Source organism: Dermacentor silvarum, chromosome 6, assembly GCF_013339745.2.
Source record: "Dermacentor silvarum isolate Dsil-2018 chromosome 6, BIME_Dsil_1.4, whole genome shotgun sequence".
NCBI classification, from domain to species: domain Eukaryota; kingdom Metazoa; phylum Arthropoda; class Arachnida; order Ixodida; family Ixodidae; genus Dermacentor; species Dermacentor silvarum.
Window position 1 is genome coordinate 41,623,806 of NC_051159.1, and position 14,741 is coordinate 41,638,546.

General features: G+C 47.1%; 1 protein-coding gene across 1 annotated transcript in view; it reads right to left on the bottom strand.

Annotated features, from left to right (window-relative positions):
* Positions 1 to 14,741, bottom strand: part of LOC119456627 (alpha-(1,6)-fucosyltransferase) — a 43,029-nt gene that overhangs the window by 9,058 nt on the left and 19,230 nt on the right. Inside the window, exon 4 of the mRNA XM_037718453.1 lies at positions 5,604 to 5,777. Coding sequence (XP_037574381.1) covers positions 5,604 to 5,777 — 174 coding nt within the window. The remainder of the gene's footprint in view (positions 1 to 5,603; positions 5,778 to 14,741) is intronic.

Here is a 14,741-nt window from a genome sequence, read left to right on the forward strand (position 1 = left end):
TAGGTGCTCGGTGAGGCCATTTGCTTGCGGATGGTACGCAGTACCTTTTTGTGTTCCGTGCGACAGAGTTGCACGACGTCCTGCACAAGATATGGTGAAAAGGCTGTGCCACGCCCCCTGAAGACAATGGGAATGGCAGACGAGCCGTGTAACTCTATACGGACCTGCTCAAAGGGAAGCTTTGGAGGAATCACAGGCTTTGGGAAGCTGCTGGTTTTATAGGCGGAATCTTGCGGCTTTGGTATAGTCATGACACATTTTTGCAAATTGCTTACTTAGACTTCGGTAGTTTAGTTCAATAGCACTTCTGGTGAATCGTGGTCATTGTGCTTGTAGGTACCAAGTGGTCAGAAGAAGGTTCGTTTTTACAGGAACGTAAGATCTCCTCGAGGAGCACTGAGGGGATAACAATAAGGCAGCTGGTGTCATTTGGCTGGTAATTGCACTTGTAAAGCACGTCGTTGCAGAGTCAGAATGATGACACGTAACGTGCGAATTGTCGGACAATGTTGTGAAGTGCATCCTTCAAGGTACTTGATGAGTGGTCTCAGCTGTAAGTCGTCTCGCTGGTGTTGGGTTAAATCAGATACTGCCAGAGCAGCAAGGAAACCGCAGTCCTCTTTGAGGTCGGTGATGACAGTACATCCCCAACCAGTGCAACACGATTCGACATATTGTGTAAGTGCTACTTCCTGTCTAACCAAGCATTGTCTTGGCCTTTTCCTGATGTACGTTTAATTTTGTGCAATACTCACAATTTGTCTTTTTTTATCTTGTGTGTATGTTTTTGTTTTGATGATGTAGATTATTATGTGGTTATTTATGTTGTAAAAAGAGCTGGTTACTAATTAGCACTATTGTATAGCAATTACCCGTATTTATTACCTGTAACTGTTTATACAAAAGTGCTAATCATTTTTGTATTGGACCAGTCACTAGCAATTTAGGCTATCGGTCCAAATATTTCCGTATGAACGTTTTCCTAATCATACAATAAGGTTTCCTTTTGATGCGGACTGATGCGTGAGACAGACGTTCCGCATCGCTGTGTTTTTACCCTGATTTGTGCGCAATTGTAACATCAAACTCTTGCAATGGAACACTCCATTGAGCTAGACATCACGAGGGATTCTTCATACTTACCAGCCAATAAAGAGAATAGTGGTCGCTTACTATACGGAAAGACCAGTCGTACTGGCAAGTTCAAAACTTCGTGATGGCCTACACGGCAGATAAACAGTCCTTGCCGGTGGTAGGTGATTTCTCTCCACAGATGATAAAGTGCAACTGGAACATGCAATAGCCCGGTGGACACCCTACGGTAGCTGCAGAAAAACAGCACCAATGCCAAAGTTGCTCGCATACGTGTGTAGTTCTATATCGACATCTGCGTCAAAATGCTCAAGAATTGAAGAAGGCAGAAAACGGGTCTGGAGTTCACGGAAGGCGTCTTGATGTTCTTCACCCAAAACATTAGTAACGTGGTTCTTTCTAAGCCGAGTTAGTGGTTCAGTGAAGTGTGAAACTTCTCAACGAAGCCGTGGTAGGAGGCACAAAGCCCTAAAAAGCGTCGGAATTGACGCTTGTCTGCAGTCGTGGACAAATTGGCAACAGCCGTACTTCTCCATGGACCGGGTCGAATTCCCGCATTACTGACGACGAGGCCAAGAAATTTGAGTCCATCGTAGGTAAAGTGTCCATTTTCAGGCTTAAGAGAACGGCCAGCGCTACGCATGGCCGGAAGAATGGTTTTTATCGCTGGATGTCTATTTCAAGTGAAGACAACGATGTCGTTTAAATACACGAGGCAAGATTGCCACCTAACGCCAGATGCGACAGCGTCCATCATCAATAGTGCCCGAGGTCATTGAGTGCGATGTGTTCATGTTTGCTTTTGTGAGCGGGACACTATGCTTGTTAATTTAGTTAGTAAGCCTATGTTTACAAGTTTATACAGCCCATAAAACTACTATCCGTATACTTCATACAGCTGTCTACTAATTTGGCATTGCAATCGATGCTTCGCCTTTCGAGCGAAACTGCGACTTTTTTGCGTGGTCAGAGCACGCAGGACCGTAAAATCTGGTCCTCATTTTTTTTCACCATGTACAGAAGCATTTAACCTTGTCCTGTAACCTTTGGGCTGTAGTAAGACCAGTGACGGCCCATGTCGAGTTCGCTATGTGCGGCCCTCGCACGGCCGTTCGCAACAATCAGGCAAATTTTATTGCCGCTTTCTTTTTCGAGTAAACTACAGAAAGCATTTTTCCTCGTTACTCGCCTTGGTGGCATAGTGGCAATGGCGTTGAGCTGCTAAGCCCGAGAGAGCGGGATCCAATCCCGGATACGGCGGCCGCTTTTCGATGGGGGCGGAAGGCAAAAACGCATATGTACCGTGGATTGGGTGCGCGTTAAAGAACTCCAGGTTGTCAAAATTAATCCGGAGTCGCTCAGTATGGCGTGTCTCATAATGTTATCGTGGTTTTGGCATGTAAAACTCGGGCACTTAACTCATGTTTTCCTCGTTTTAATTAAGCCAAGTGGTTGCAGCGATACATAAATTCTGCTCTTTAGCGACTAGTCGCGATGTGTTGATCACTTCGCCGCTGATGCGATACCAGGCAACATGAATGAGGTGGCGCAAATGCTACTCACGGCAATCATTCGTTAGCAACAATTTATTATGGCATCATACACTTTATATTACGTTGACTGCAGTATAATATTTTCCCTAATTTCAAACTCTTTCTTTTTTTATTTCAGACATTACCCTATAGTTATCTTAATATAGTTACATGGTTGCCTAAGCTGTTGTTTTAATATATGGTTCTGATCCCACAGTGGTGAGTTCCTTTTTTTTTTTCCACGTATTGACTCGCAAGTAAATCCTGGACTGTGTTTTGACTCGGTGCTACAAAAAAAAAAAGAATAAAATAGCGTATTAGAGAGGACCATCTGCGCGAGCCGTCCCTAGACGCAGGACGTTATAACACTGAGTTGCAAAGTTAATATTATAATTTGATTCCGTCCTTCAGTGTGGAGTTTTTAGCTGGACGGGAAACAGTTGGCATTAAATTATTAGCTGAAATACCACACCCTATTGATTTCAGCTTCGTAATTAGTTCATGTGCAGAACCGTGCAATGGCAGCTTTGTGCTTGAATATATTTAAACTATTAAGCATGATAAATTGACCGGTGATTGCAAATGTAATCACCCGTCAACATCTTAATCTATACTGAGGAGGTCTCCTGTGTGTATGTGATTGCATTATACGGAAGCGCGTTTTCTCAGCGTGCGTCTAGCACACGCTTGACGATGGTGCCTTGACTATTTCCGTCACGGAAATACGTCATACGGAAATACGGAATGACGTTCTTACAATGTACACGAACATAATACAAAGAAAGAAACCAGAAGAAAAAGTTCCACAACATGCAAAATTTGGAAATCGAACCCACGACCTCTCGGTCCGCGACGATAGATCGCCGAGCGTTTAACCCATTGCGCCACAAACGCATTTGCAGAGAGCTACACAGACGCGCCTTATATATCTAACACTCCTCCGTGTACCCGCGCTCTTGCTCGGGGCGGTGCCGCCGCCTACGAGCAGAAAAGAGAAGTACTGCATTATGACACTAACGCGCACCGACAGTGAACGCTTCGGTGGTCTCAGCACTACGACGCCTCGATGCCAGCATCCGAAGGGACGCTGGCATCAAGAAGCACTACCAACGCTCCTAGGTGGCGTTCACCGTACTCAGCACAGCGGAGCGTGGCCTCCGCAATTAGCTCTGAAAATGTTTCTGAAGTTGATCGCGGAGGCTGCAATTACGACGCGCTGTACGCGCTGATTGGACTCGGTGACGATTCAGTTACGTGCTTTGTCTTGCGCGTTGTATTAGTGTGTCAGTTACGTGCTTCGTCTTTCGCGTTGTGCTAGCGTGTGCAGCGTAGTGCAGCTTCCATATGCACGACGGTTGCTCATGGTCATCGACGTTGGTAGTCGTGATGGAGGAGACGTGCCACCAGGCGTCAGCGTGGGTGCATCAACGCCTAAGGGCGCTTTAGCCACAAAACACCAATAGACATTATATATCAATGTGCAATAAACATTACACTACTTCTGTGAAGACACGTTTCACTTTCGTGTTCTATACCGATTCCTATATAAGAGGGATCAACCACATTTTTTTTAAATAATTCTGTATTCTACAGCATACCCTGACGCTTTATTTTGTCATTGTGCTTGCACCTTCCTTGAACCTAGTTGTGCTGTTGCCGACTGTACCCATATATATATATGGGTGCGTTTCGATATCTGTGTTCTTGAGCTTGTGTGAGTGCAGCGTGCGCCTGTCGAGGGACAAGGGTTAATAGAGGTCGCCAGAATTGCCTGTATGGTTAAGTGAGCTTGACTAGGCAGGTGATAATGATGATTATTGCGACGATAATAATGTTCATGAATCGCGATTGGTCTCATGTAAAAAATCTACACACAGTTGTTGGGCGTGGGTCATCGGTGTACAATAAAAAGTTGTCGCAGTTTCACCTGAAAGGTGAAGCATCAATTGCGATAGCAAACTTGTAGAGAGCTATAAGGAGTAATGATATTAGCTTTATCAGCTGTATAAACTTGGACATGCAGCAGCATCGGCAACACGCAGAACTGTTGTCGACACCATCGGCGTTTTGCCCGCGTTCGCTCAAAATGCGTGCGGCGTTGGTGATTGTTGCCGGAGCCTCTGATATAAATAGGCACTGCGTGCCGCAGCTAAACGTCGCCTCCCTTCCCTCCCCCTCCCCCACGGCCTCTCGCTCGTCGGAAGAAGGCGCGTTTGCTCTACATACATGGTGATTGTGAAGGAGAACAGAGACGCCTACTTCTGCAGCCCTTAAGCGAGCACGGCGCAGAACGCGCGTTTGTTCTCCGCCGTGCGTTCACTCCCCGTGAAAGACGCGCCCCTCGCGCCCTTTCACTCGCACATACAGCGTTCGGCGCGCGGCGACGATTTCTTCTCCAAATGACGTCATACGGAACCTCACGGCGACGGCGACGGCGACGCCGATGGCAGAAATCTGCTTTTGAGTGTCCATATAATTGCTATCGCAATAATACGGAACTTTACAACGCGACGCGTAACGCACCCACTATGGTATAGCTAAGCGGCCATGGCAGTGCGCGCGTGATTGTGGGTTTGATTCCGGTAGCGTTGGCCACATTTTGATAGGGGCGGAATGCTAAAGCCCTCGTTTTCAGTGCATTGGGTGCCCTTTACAGAATTTCAGGCAGTGGAACTTATTATGGAGTCCCCCACTAAGACGTGCCTCGTAATCGTATCTTGGTTTAGGCACGTAAAGCCGTAAATCCCATTAATTTAATATCATGACGCACTACACTGTCATCACCTGCCGCAATTCTTGGGCATGCGTGCCGCTCCTTCCTGCCAGCGTTTAGCTATTGGTAGTATTATCTGAATCTGTAATGTTATGATATACGCATGTCAGAAAAGAATTTATAGGAGCGTAGACTGGCTGCCTCGTTATTGAGTATCCTACATACTCTGCAACACATGGCAAGGAACTGAAGAACTTGTTCCTCACCTGAATTTTATTTCATCAATGACGCTTGGCTCATCGGTAGCGACGAACACTCGCTTCTCGACTGTCTCCCCTCGAAGTGCCAGAGCGCTGTAGAATTCTTCAGCATGATGCATGTATTCATTGACATTATGGTGTGCAGCCTCTCCATCTTTGTCCGTGCGCCGTATATGCAACCTGCACAAAATTACCATAATTTTTTATCAGACATTATTCACCTGGAGTATGCCTCATCGTTAGAGCACCCCCCCCCCCCCTCCGCCCCGCCCCGATCATCCTAAGATAACCCGAAAACTCGAGGCAGTAAAAAACCCCACAGCCAGTTTCTTCTCTGTCATCGAGCATACGTCGTTACTTCCATGAAACCACCACTACAGTGTCCTTAAATATAGCCAGATGAAGAAAACATTCTTACCACAATATATATTACCGCAGCCGATATCTGTCTTCCGTGCTAACCTTTCCCGCGTCATTTATGTCTGAACGTCTCAATCAAACTCAGAAATAGACCATACTCACAAGTAACACGGATAGCCGCTCTCTACTTTTTACCAATTACATCCATAGATTCGAAAAAGATTCCAGGATCCCTAACGAACATCAATGACCCCAATATTCTAAAACAAAAATCCACCATTAAAACTTTGTTTTTGTTCAGCCATCTTGTAACAGTTCTGCATTTGTTCTATTCTCGGCATGTTTTATGTTATGTGTATTAGTATTTGCTCTTACTTTATACTGATCCTCCCCCACATTACTCTTTATGATTTTCCGCACGACGCCGTCCTTCTTCGCATTTAGCGACAGTTTATTTGGATGAATCCCGACCATCCTAATGCTGGAAATATCCACAGGCCAACCGCGACAATAAAACTGACAGCAAGCTGTTTTCTTCTAGATGTTATTTCAGATTACGAGAGATGACGTGCTCAAATATTTTGCAATAAATAATGATCACTTAAAAGGACGATAGATTGACGCGTTTAAGCATTGATTTCATTATCGTATCTGTGTAATACGAGAATTTGTCCAATCAGTAGGAACTAAACACAGTAGATTAGTGAAAGAATACATATAGCTTAAAAGTAGTGAGCGGGAAATAGCTTCACCATAACGCCACCTCCTTGTAAAAAAAAATGTACGAATAACTTCAGGAGGCCTTCCTGATTAAGTATAAGGGACGTCATTGAAGAGGAAGTTTTAACAAATATGATGAAAGCATTCTTATTTTTACAGTTATACACTGAGTGAAAATTCTCATGCAGTGTATTTGCAACCGCCTTCGGGTAAGTGATGAGTGTGCAATCAATATCTTCCGAAATAGGAAGAGACTGTGTTCCTCGTATACACTTCCAAAGCTTACAAGGACCAGCTTTTATAAAGCTGCCTACAGTAAGAGAAGGGAAATTATCTTTAGCTCTTTTAAAGTAGCACCGCAACTCACTTCTAATTATGCCCAATGTTGGCTCAGGGCATCCATTTCAATGTCGCAAGTGCCTTCGTCTGCGCTTCACTTGGATGATGTCCCTCGTGATCCAGTGGTTACGTTTCTTTATTTTACTTTTCCAGAAACAATCACGTTACACATTGTAAACATATAGCGTTCGTTTTTATGCTGAAGCCATCGCAACATCGTCAGCATTGTTGAAATATTTAACTGAAGCGGGCTTGTTAAGTTCGTCACAATCTTTTGAAAGAGCTAGCTTGGCAAAAACAGGCTTGTGGTCAGATACGTCATGGAGAATGTCCAATGTGCTACAGCTTGGCGGAGAAGTCGTAAAAAGAAAGATTAAACTATGCCTAGTCGTATCAGTAACACAAGTAGGAAAACAAACAAGTCGGAAAAAGTCGTAAGATAAAGGCCGTATGCATAAAACTCTTACAGCGTGTCGTATGGGAATCTGTGGCATTTAAGTCTAGCAGAGGAATGTCAAACAAGTCCCCCCCCCCCCCCACCCCCCAATTTTTTTCAACTTCGTCAGACCCGAAGCGTTGTAATTTCGCTACGAGAACCATTTCTGCATTTTGGGGCCTATTAACTACGCCGACAGCGATCATGGTACCAAAAAAGCTAGGTTTGCAAAATATGTTTGCATAATTAGGAACGCCCAGAGGTGCATTAAGTTTCAAACTTCCTGTGACTGCTATGACAATGCCACCAACGCGCAATGATGGATCAGATCTGTAAAACTAGTATGATGGCTGGACAACCTAATTGTTCAAAACATCGGCGTTCAACCGCATTCCTGTTAGCAAGGTGACATGTGATTCGAGACCGAGCAGTAGCGCTTCTAGGTCTGTTGTCTTATTCACAATGCTTTGAGCATTAAAAAAAAGTATTCGTGAATTGTTTACAAAGAACATAACTAAACCAGGATGGCGGCATGTCCTCTCCAAATTCGACTAAACCGGGTTCTTGTTTCTTTTGAATGCGGACTCGTTGCAAGTACAGCTTTCTCGAGATGCAGGGGAACAGTGTTCACCGGACGTATAACGCGTTTCAGCACTTGCAGAAAAAAAATGTTTCATAAAAGATTTTTATAATCCGCAAATCTACTTAGCCCTGCAAGCATGTGGTCCATTGTGTTCCACACATTAGCATGTAAGTTTAACTCAATAGCTGTTATAGATTTCACAGGACGACAGACTAAATTCTTCGCTTTCGTAAAACACAGTCATCGTACTCCGCAGCACTTTTTGTGCTTTGTATTGCAGAGAAGGTAATTAAAACCCACACGATCTCACCTTCGCCTACAAATCACCCACCGCTTTTACCATATTTTCACGAAATAAAAACAAGGTCCTCGTTGAGTTCAACTCTGACATTGGGAAACTTATATTTAAGCGCGAAATTCTACATTTTCCCCCCGCATATCCCCTATCATGGCCTCTGTTTCAATGTAGTGGGAACTTAGTGTCACGTACTTTGTAGGGGTGTGCAAATAGTGGTTTTTGAGACCGAATCAAATACGAACTGGATAGTGCCAGAAGCAAATTGAATCGAATGAAATTTCGAATACTTTTCGAATAGTTTTCGAATATTGAATAGCCGTTATTACAATTATTGTAACACGAAGTTCAAATCTCAGTATTCCTAAAATTTGCAAGTTTCTGTCAGGACAGTAGGTTATGAAGCGCTCTTCATTAAATGCACAAATGGAGCATTAGAAGCGAACACGTAGTTTCTTCGTATGCACACAGATCTTCAGAGAGTGCGAATGATCCCTGCATAGCCTGTAAAGTATCACTAAAGTGACGTAGCGTGCTCCACTAAGCAAGTTCTCATGTTTCATGTATATAATGTGCCCGCGGGAGTTAAAGTTTACCGTACTTCTGTTCCAATTTCATGTGTATTTGAGCGCAGTTGACGCTATGACATATTCGAAAAGTATTCGAATAATATTCGAACTTACAAAAAGTAACTATTCGATTTGTTATTCGAAAGTTTCGAATACTCGCACATTCTTAGTAGTTTGGTTATAAAACTCTATGAAACATTGCCTACAACGGCCACAGAACGTTTTGAACACGCTCTTAAGGAATACTCTACAAATTTTGTAAATAACTGAAGCTGTTCAAACTTTCCATATGCATCCCGCATAAGCGACATCCTATTTGCTCGAAGTGACAACTTTCTGGCAAGTGGACTTGTTTCTGAAAATTGGGCAAATCTGCCGTTACTCGTAAAATACGCCTGTAAAGCTCATGAACGCTTGTGTAAGTGATTTGCTCTAAAGCCTTATTTGTACACAAAGTTCAAATCTTCTGTATTGGTCGCCCGAGCGTGGCCAACATTAAAACAATATAAAATTGCTACCACTTCTGCTTCACGCAGGGCAGCCGAGAAAGCTTGAAAGCGTTTCCTCAGCCGCCTCTAAACAAGCAGAAAACGAGGGTTTGGAAAATTTCATTAAGCGCCTAAAAAACCCAAACACTTCAGATATGTTCCATCATCCCCCCTTATGTGCCCCACCGTCTCCTCTAAACATAAGTTTTAAAAATTCTGAGGGTTTAGTTGTCGAAACCCCAATATGATCACGAGGCACTTCTTATGGAGACAGAATAATTTTCACACATGGTATTCACTAACCATGTTTGAACATGAGTAGACGAGTATACTCATGTTCATGAGTATACGAGCGTGTAAACATGAGTATACGAGCGTGTTTGCATTTCAATAAAATCAAAATGCGGCCGGTGCGGCCAGGATAGAATCCGCGGGCTTGGCTTTAGCAGCGCAATATATAAACTCAGGATGATATGTTCTCTCTGGACGCCGTGAAAACACGAAGATAACGATGTAAAGCACCTTTGGTCACATGGACGGTTTCGCTTTATTATATTTACCGAGACCGAAACGCAGGTAACATGACGACGAGAGAATGCGAAACGAGAACAAGTAGAGCACTGCACGGGCTCGGGCTTACCCGAAAGCCCGGGCCCGGCCCGGCCCGTGGGCCGGGCCGGGCCGGGTAGAACAGTTTTTTCACGGGCTCGGGCCGGGCTCGGGCACGGCTTGTGCTTTTTGACCCGGGCCCGGGCCGGGCTCGGGCTTTCTGGCGGTGTGCATGTAACGTGTAGCGAGTTATTCTCGGGCGTCTCAACTCTGAAAAACATTATTTTTCGTCTCGGACCGGGTTCGGGCCGGTTTCGAGTCGGGCTCGGGCCGGGCTCGGGCCTAAGGTAAAGGGGTGGCGGGCCGGGCCGGGCGGGTAACGTAGATTATTTCCGGGCCCGGGCCGGGCCCGGGTCTCGCCATAAAAGTTTTTATCGGGCTCGGGCGGGCCGCCCAACGTAAAAACGGGCCCGGGCTGGGCCCGGGCTGAAAAAATCGGCCCGTGCAGTGCTCTAAGAACAAGTTGAGAGTACCGTCAGGACGAGGACATTTTTGTAGCGCGCTCTTGCCTATCGGACTGAAACAACAACAAACGGCTGTATGTGATCGTCGAGTCTTATACGGTAGTGCAGATTAAACACATCTCTGCAATCTTTGCACACACGGCTGTGCCAGTACACCAAAAAAAAAAAAAACCGCATATCTACGCGGTGAATGATGATGAGTGGGCGAAGCTCCGGAGGGAATCTTCGGTAAACCGTGAATCTTCCGTGTAATTCGCCCAGTCTCGCCGCACTAAATCGAACGATTGGCTTCCACCAATGACACGCGCCATATGTGACGTCATTCCTATTTTATAACAGCGCCCTTCATTATAATTGCACCATCTCCCGCTTAAGGGGACGCTAGCAGAAACGCGTTAGAAACGTGCCGTACTCTCTTGTAAGGGGGAGAGGCCACAGCGTCTTACGCAGCCGTTTACACACGCCGGAACGTGCACCGCGTTTGCCGACGCCATCAGCGTTTATGAATACGGGGGTAAGGCGGAGAGGCCACAGCGTCTTACACCAGCTTCTTACACGGGCCGTAGCGCGCTAGCACAAACGCGTTAGAAACGCGCAGTCTTTCGGTAATGTTGGGTATTTATTGTCATCGTGGTGCGTGTGTCCATGTGCACTTCGTGGCGAGACTGGGTGAATTACACGGAAGATACACGGTTTACCGATGATTCCCTCCGGAGCTTCGCCCACTCATCATCATTCACCCCGTGGATATGCGGTGTTTTCTTTAGGGGCGAAGCTCCTTATAGCGGCACCCGTTCGTCCCCGTCGTAGTAGGTAGCCACGTCTAGTTTTATGAATTGCTCAATAGATGGCGTTGTGTGTCCGTATATGTATGTATACCCATATATACATATATATGTATACGTTTAGTATAACCGGAAGCCGCCTTCCGCTTCCGGTTCCACTTCCGGTTCCGCTTCCGTTTCCACTTCCGGTTCCGCTTCCGGTTCCGGAAGCCAGCTTCCGGCGTCCGGGGAACGCTTCCGGCGTTTTATGAAAAAAAAAGTCGCAGTTTCACCTGAAAGGCGAAGCATCAATTGCGATAGCAAATTTGTAGAGAGCTATACGGAGTAATGATAGTAGCTTTATCAGCTGTATAAACTTGGACATGCAGCAGCACCGGCAACACGCAGAACTGTTGTCGACGCCGTCGGCGTTTTGCCCGCGTTAGCACAAAATGCGTGCGGCACTGGTGACTGTTGCCGGAGCCTCTGATATGAATAGGCACTTGGTGCCGCAGCTAAACGTCCCCTCCCTCCCCACGGCCTTTCGCGCGTCCGAAGAAGGCACGTTTGCTCTACATATATGGTGACTGTAAAGGACGAAAGAGACGCCTACTTCTGCAGCCCTTAAGGGAGCACGGCACAGAACGCGCGTTTGTTCTCCGCTGTGCGTTCACTCCCCTTGAAAGCGCGCGTCCCTCGCGACCTTTCACTCGCACATACAGCGTTCGGTGGCGCGCGGCGATCATTTCATCTCCATTGACGTCATACGGAACCTCACGGCGACGGCGACGGCAGAAATCTGCTTTGGAGTGTCCATATAATTGCTATCGCAATAAAAGATTCCGAAAGTTGTGTCCATAGCGCGGAACCGAACCAGGGACCCCTCGCTTCTGAACGCGCGGCGCTAACCACTACGCCACGAAGCGCACATAGACACACGCACCACGATGGCAATAAATACCCAACATTAACGAAAGGCCGCGTTTCTAGCGCGTTTCTAACGCGTTTGTGCTAGCGCGTTACGGCCCGTGTAAGAAGCTGGTGTAAGACGCTGTGCCCTCTCCGCCTTACCTTCAACGCGTTTCGAACGCGCTGCCCAAGGCGGTGGCAAGTCAAGTTCAAGTCGAGGAGCGTTTATGAATACGGGGGGTATACTCTCTCAGCAGTCATGTGATGGCGTCGGCAAACGCGGTGCACGTTCCGGCATGTGTAAATGGCTGCGTAAGACGCTGTGGCCGCTCCCCCTTACTAGAGAGTACTGCACGTTTCTAACGCGTTTGTGCTAGCGTCCCCTTAAGCGGGAGATCCGATGATTCCCTCCGGAGCTTCGCCCACTCATCATCATTCACCCCGTGGATATGCTGTGATTTTTTTTTCATAAAAGTAGACGTGGCTACCTACTACTACTACGCCGACGACTACTACTACTACTTCTACAACTACATACTACAGAGGAGGGACAGACCCACACCCTAAGGAGCTTCGCCCCTAAAAAATTACACCATATTCCCGAGGGGAACCATGGGCTGATGCGGAGCATCGCGGTCGTTATAACGGCGTTAATTACGTTGTTATTATGGTTTTATAAACGTTGTTAACTTGTGGTATTACGTTTTATGGGCGAAGCTCCTTAGGGTGCGGGGCTGTCTCTCCTCTGTACTATGTAGTAGTAGTAGTCGTCGTCGTCGTCGTAGTAGGTAGCCACGTCTACTTTAAAGAAAAAAAATCCGAAAGTTGTGTACGTAGCGCGGAATCGAACCAGGGACCCCTCGCTTCCAAACGCGCGGCGCTAACCACTACGCCACGAAGCGCACATGGACACACGCACCACGATGACAATAAATACCCAACATTAATGGAAGACTGCGCATTTCTAACGCGTTTGTGCTAGCGCGTTACGGCCCGTGTAAGAAGCTGGTGTAAGACACTGTGGCCTCTCCGCCTTACCCCCGCATTCATAAACGCTCCTCGACTTGAACTTGACTTGCCACCGCCTTGGGCAGCGCGTTCGAAACGCGTTGAAGGCGGTGGCAAGTCAAGTTCAAGTCGAGGAGCGTTTATGAATGCGGGGGTCTTACTTTCTCAGCAGTCATGTGATGGCGTCGGCAAACGCGGTGCACATTCCGGCATGTGTAAACGGCTGCGTAAGACCTTGTGGCCTCTCCCCCTTACTAGAGAGTACTGCACGTTTCTAACTCGTTTGTGCTAGCGTCCCCGTAAGCGGGAGATGGTGCAATTATAATGAAGGGCGCTGTTATAAAATAGGAATGACGTCACATATGGCGCGTGTCATTGGTGGAAGTCAATCGCTCGATTTAGTTCGGCGAGACTGGGCGAATTACACGGAAGATTCACGGTTTACTGATGATTCCCTCCGAAGCTTCGCCCACTCATCATCATTCACCCCATGGATATGCGGTGTTTTTTTTTTATTAAGTGTTAACTAGCGTTGGTCACCATCACATCGCGTGAACGCCGTGCTGCTGCTCGACGTTCTCGAACCGACGCTGCTTCACGTTGCCGAAGTTCAGGATCCGCTGCTCGACGTTCACGAACCAACGCGGCTTCACGTTCTCGAAGGTCGGGTTCCGCCGCTCGCTTCGTACGTTTACGTTGAACTTCCCGGTCCCGAACCTCAGGTTCTGCTGCTCGACGTTCACGAACCAACGCGGCTTCCCGTTCACGAAGCTCAGGATCCGCTGCTCAACGTTGACGTTTGGAAGCGGCTTCGCGCTCTTGAAGTGTGGAATCCGCTGCTCGACGCTGACGTTTCGAAGTGGCTTCGCGTTGGCGAACTGAATCTGGATCCGCTGCGCGTCGCCGACGTTTACGTTCTGCGTCGTGAGCTCTTCTCTGCGCAGCCTTGTCTTCAGAGGTGCTAGCGGTTCTGTTAATGAACTGGCTGATGCTGTTTGAAGATGTGCCTGACAGTTCGTTGACAGATTCGTTGGCGGCCATTCAGCGCATCGGATGGCGCAGCGTGACTAAACCGAAGCAGCAACTGAGGCAGCGGCGCGTGCACCGGGTTTATATAAGCAGCTGGCGCGGAGAGGAGGAGGAGAGAGAGACGCGCACATGCGCGCGCTATCGCACAGGTGGCGGATGAAGACAGGAAGGGAGAAGCGCGTTATCGAACAGATGGCGTGGAGGGGGGGAGAGGAGGAGAGAGGCGTTATCGCACAGCTGGCGTGGAGAGAATGAGGAGAGGTGCGGACGGACGCCGACGCCAACGACGCCGCGGCACAGCGCCGCTATAAGATGCTCCGCATCTAAAAAAAAGAAGGAAAACTTGGATGTTGCTTAAGCTTCGCCTTTAAGAGTGGAACAGAATAGCTTTGCGCTAGCTGATTCTAACTTTAGCCTGCAATTTACCCCATGTCATTACCCGACCTAACTTTCTGCCGTCCTCGAGTGTGCTTCCGTTTGCTTAGCAACCATTCTGTAACTCACTGGTTATCCGCCCTACGCATTACATGGCCTGCTCAGCTCAATTTATTTTTACAGCGCAGCTGCAAAA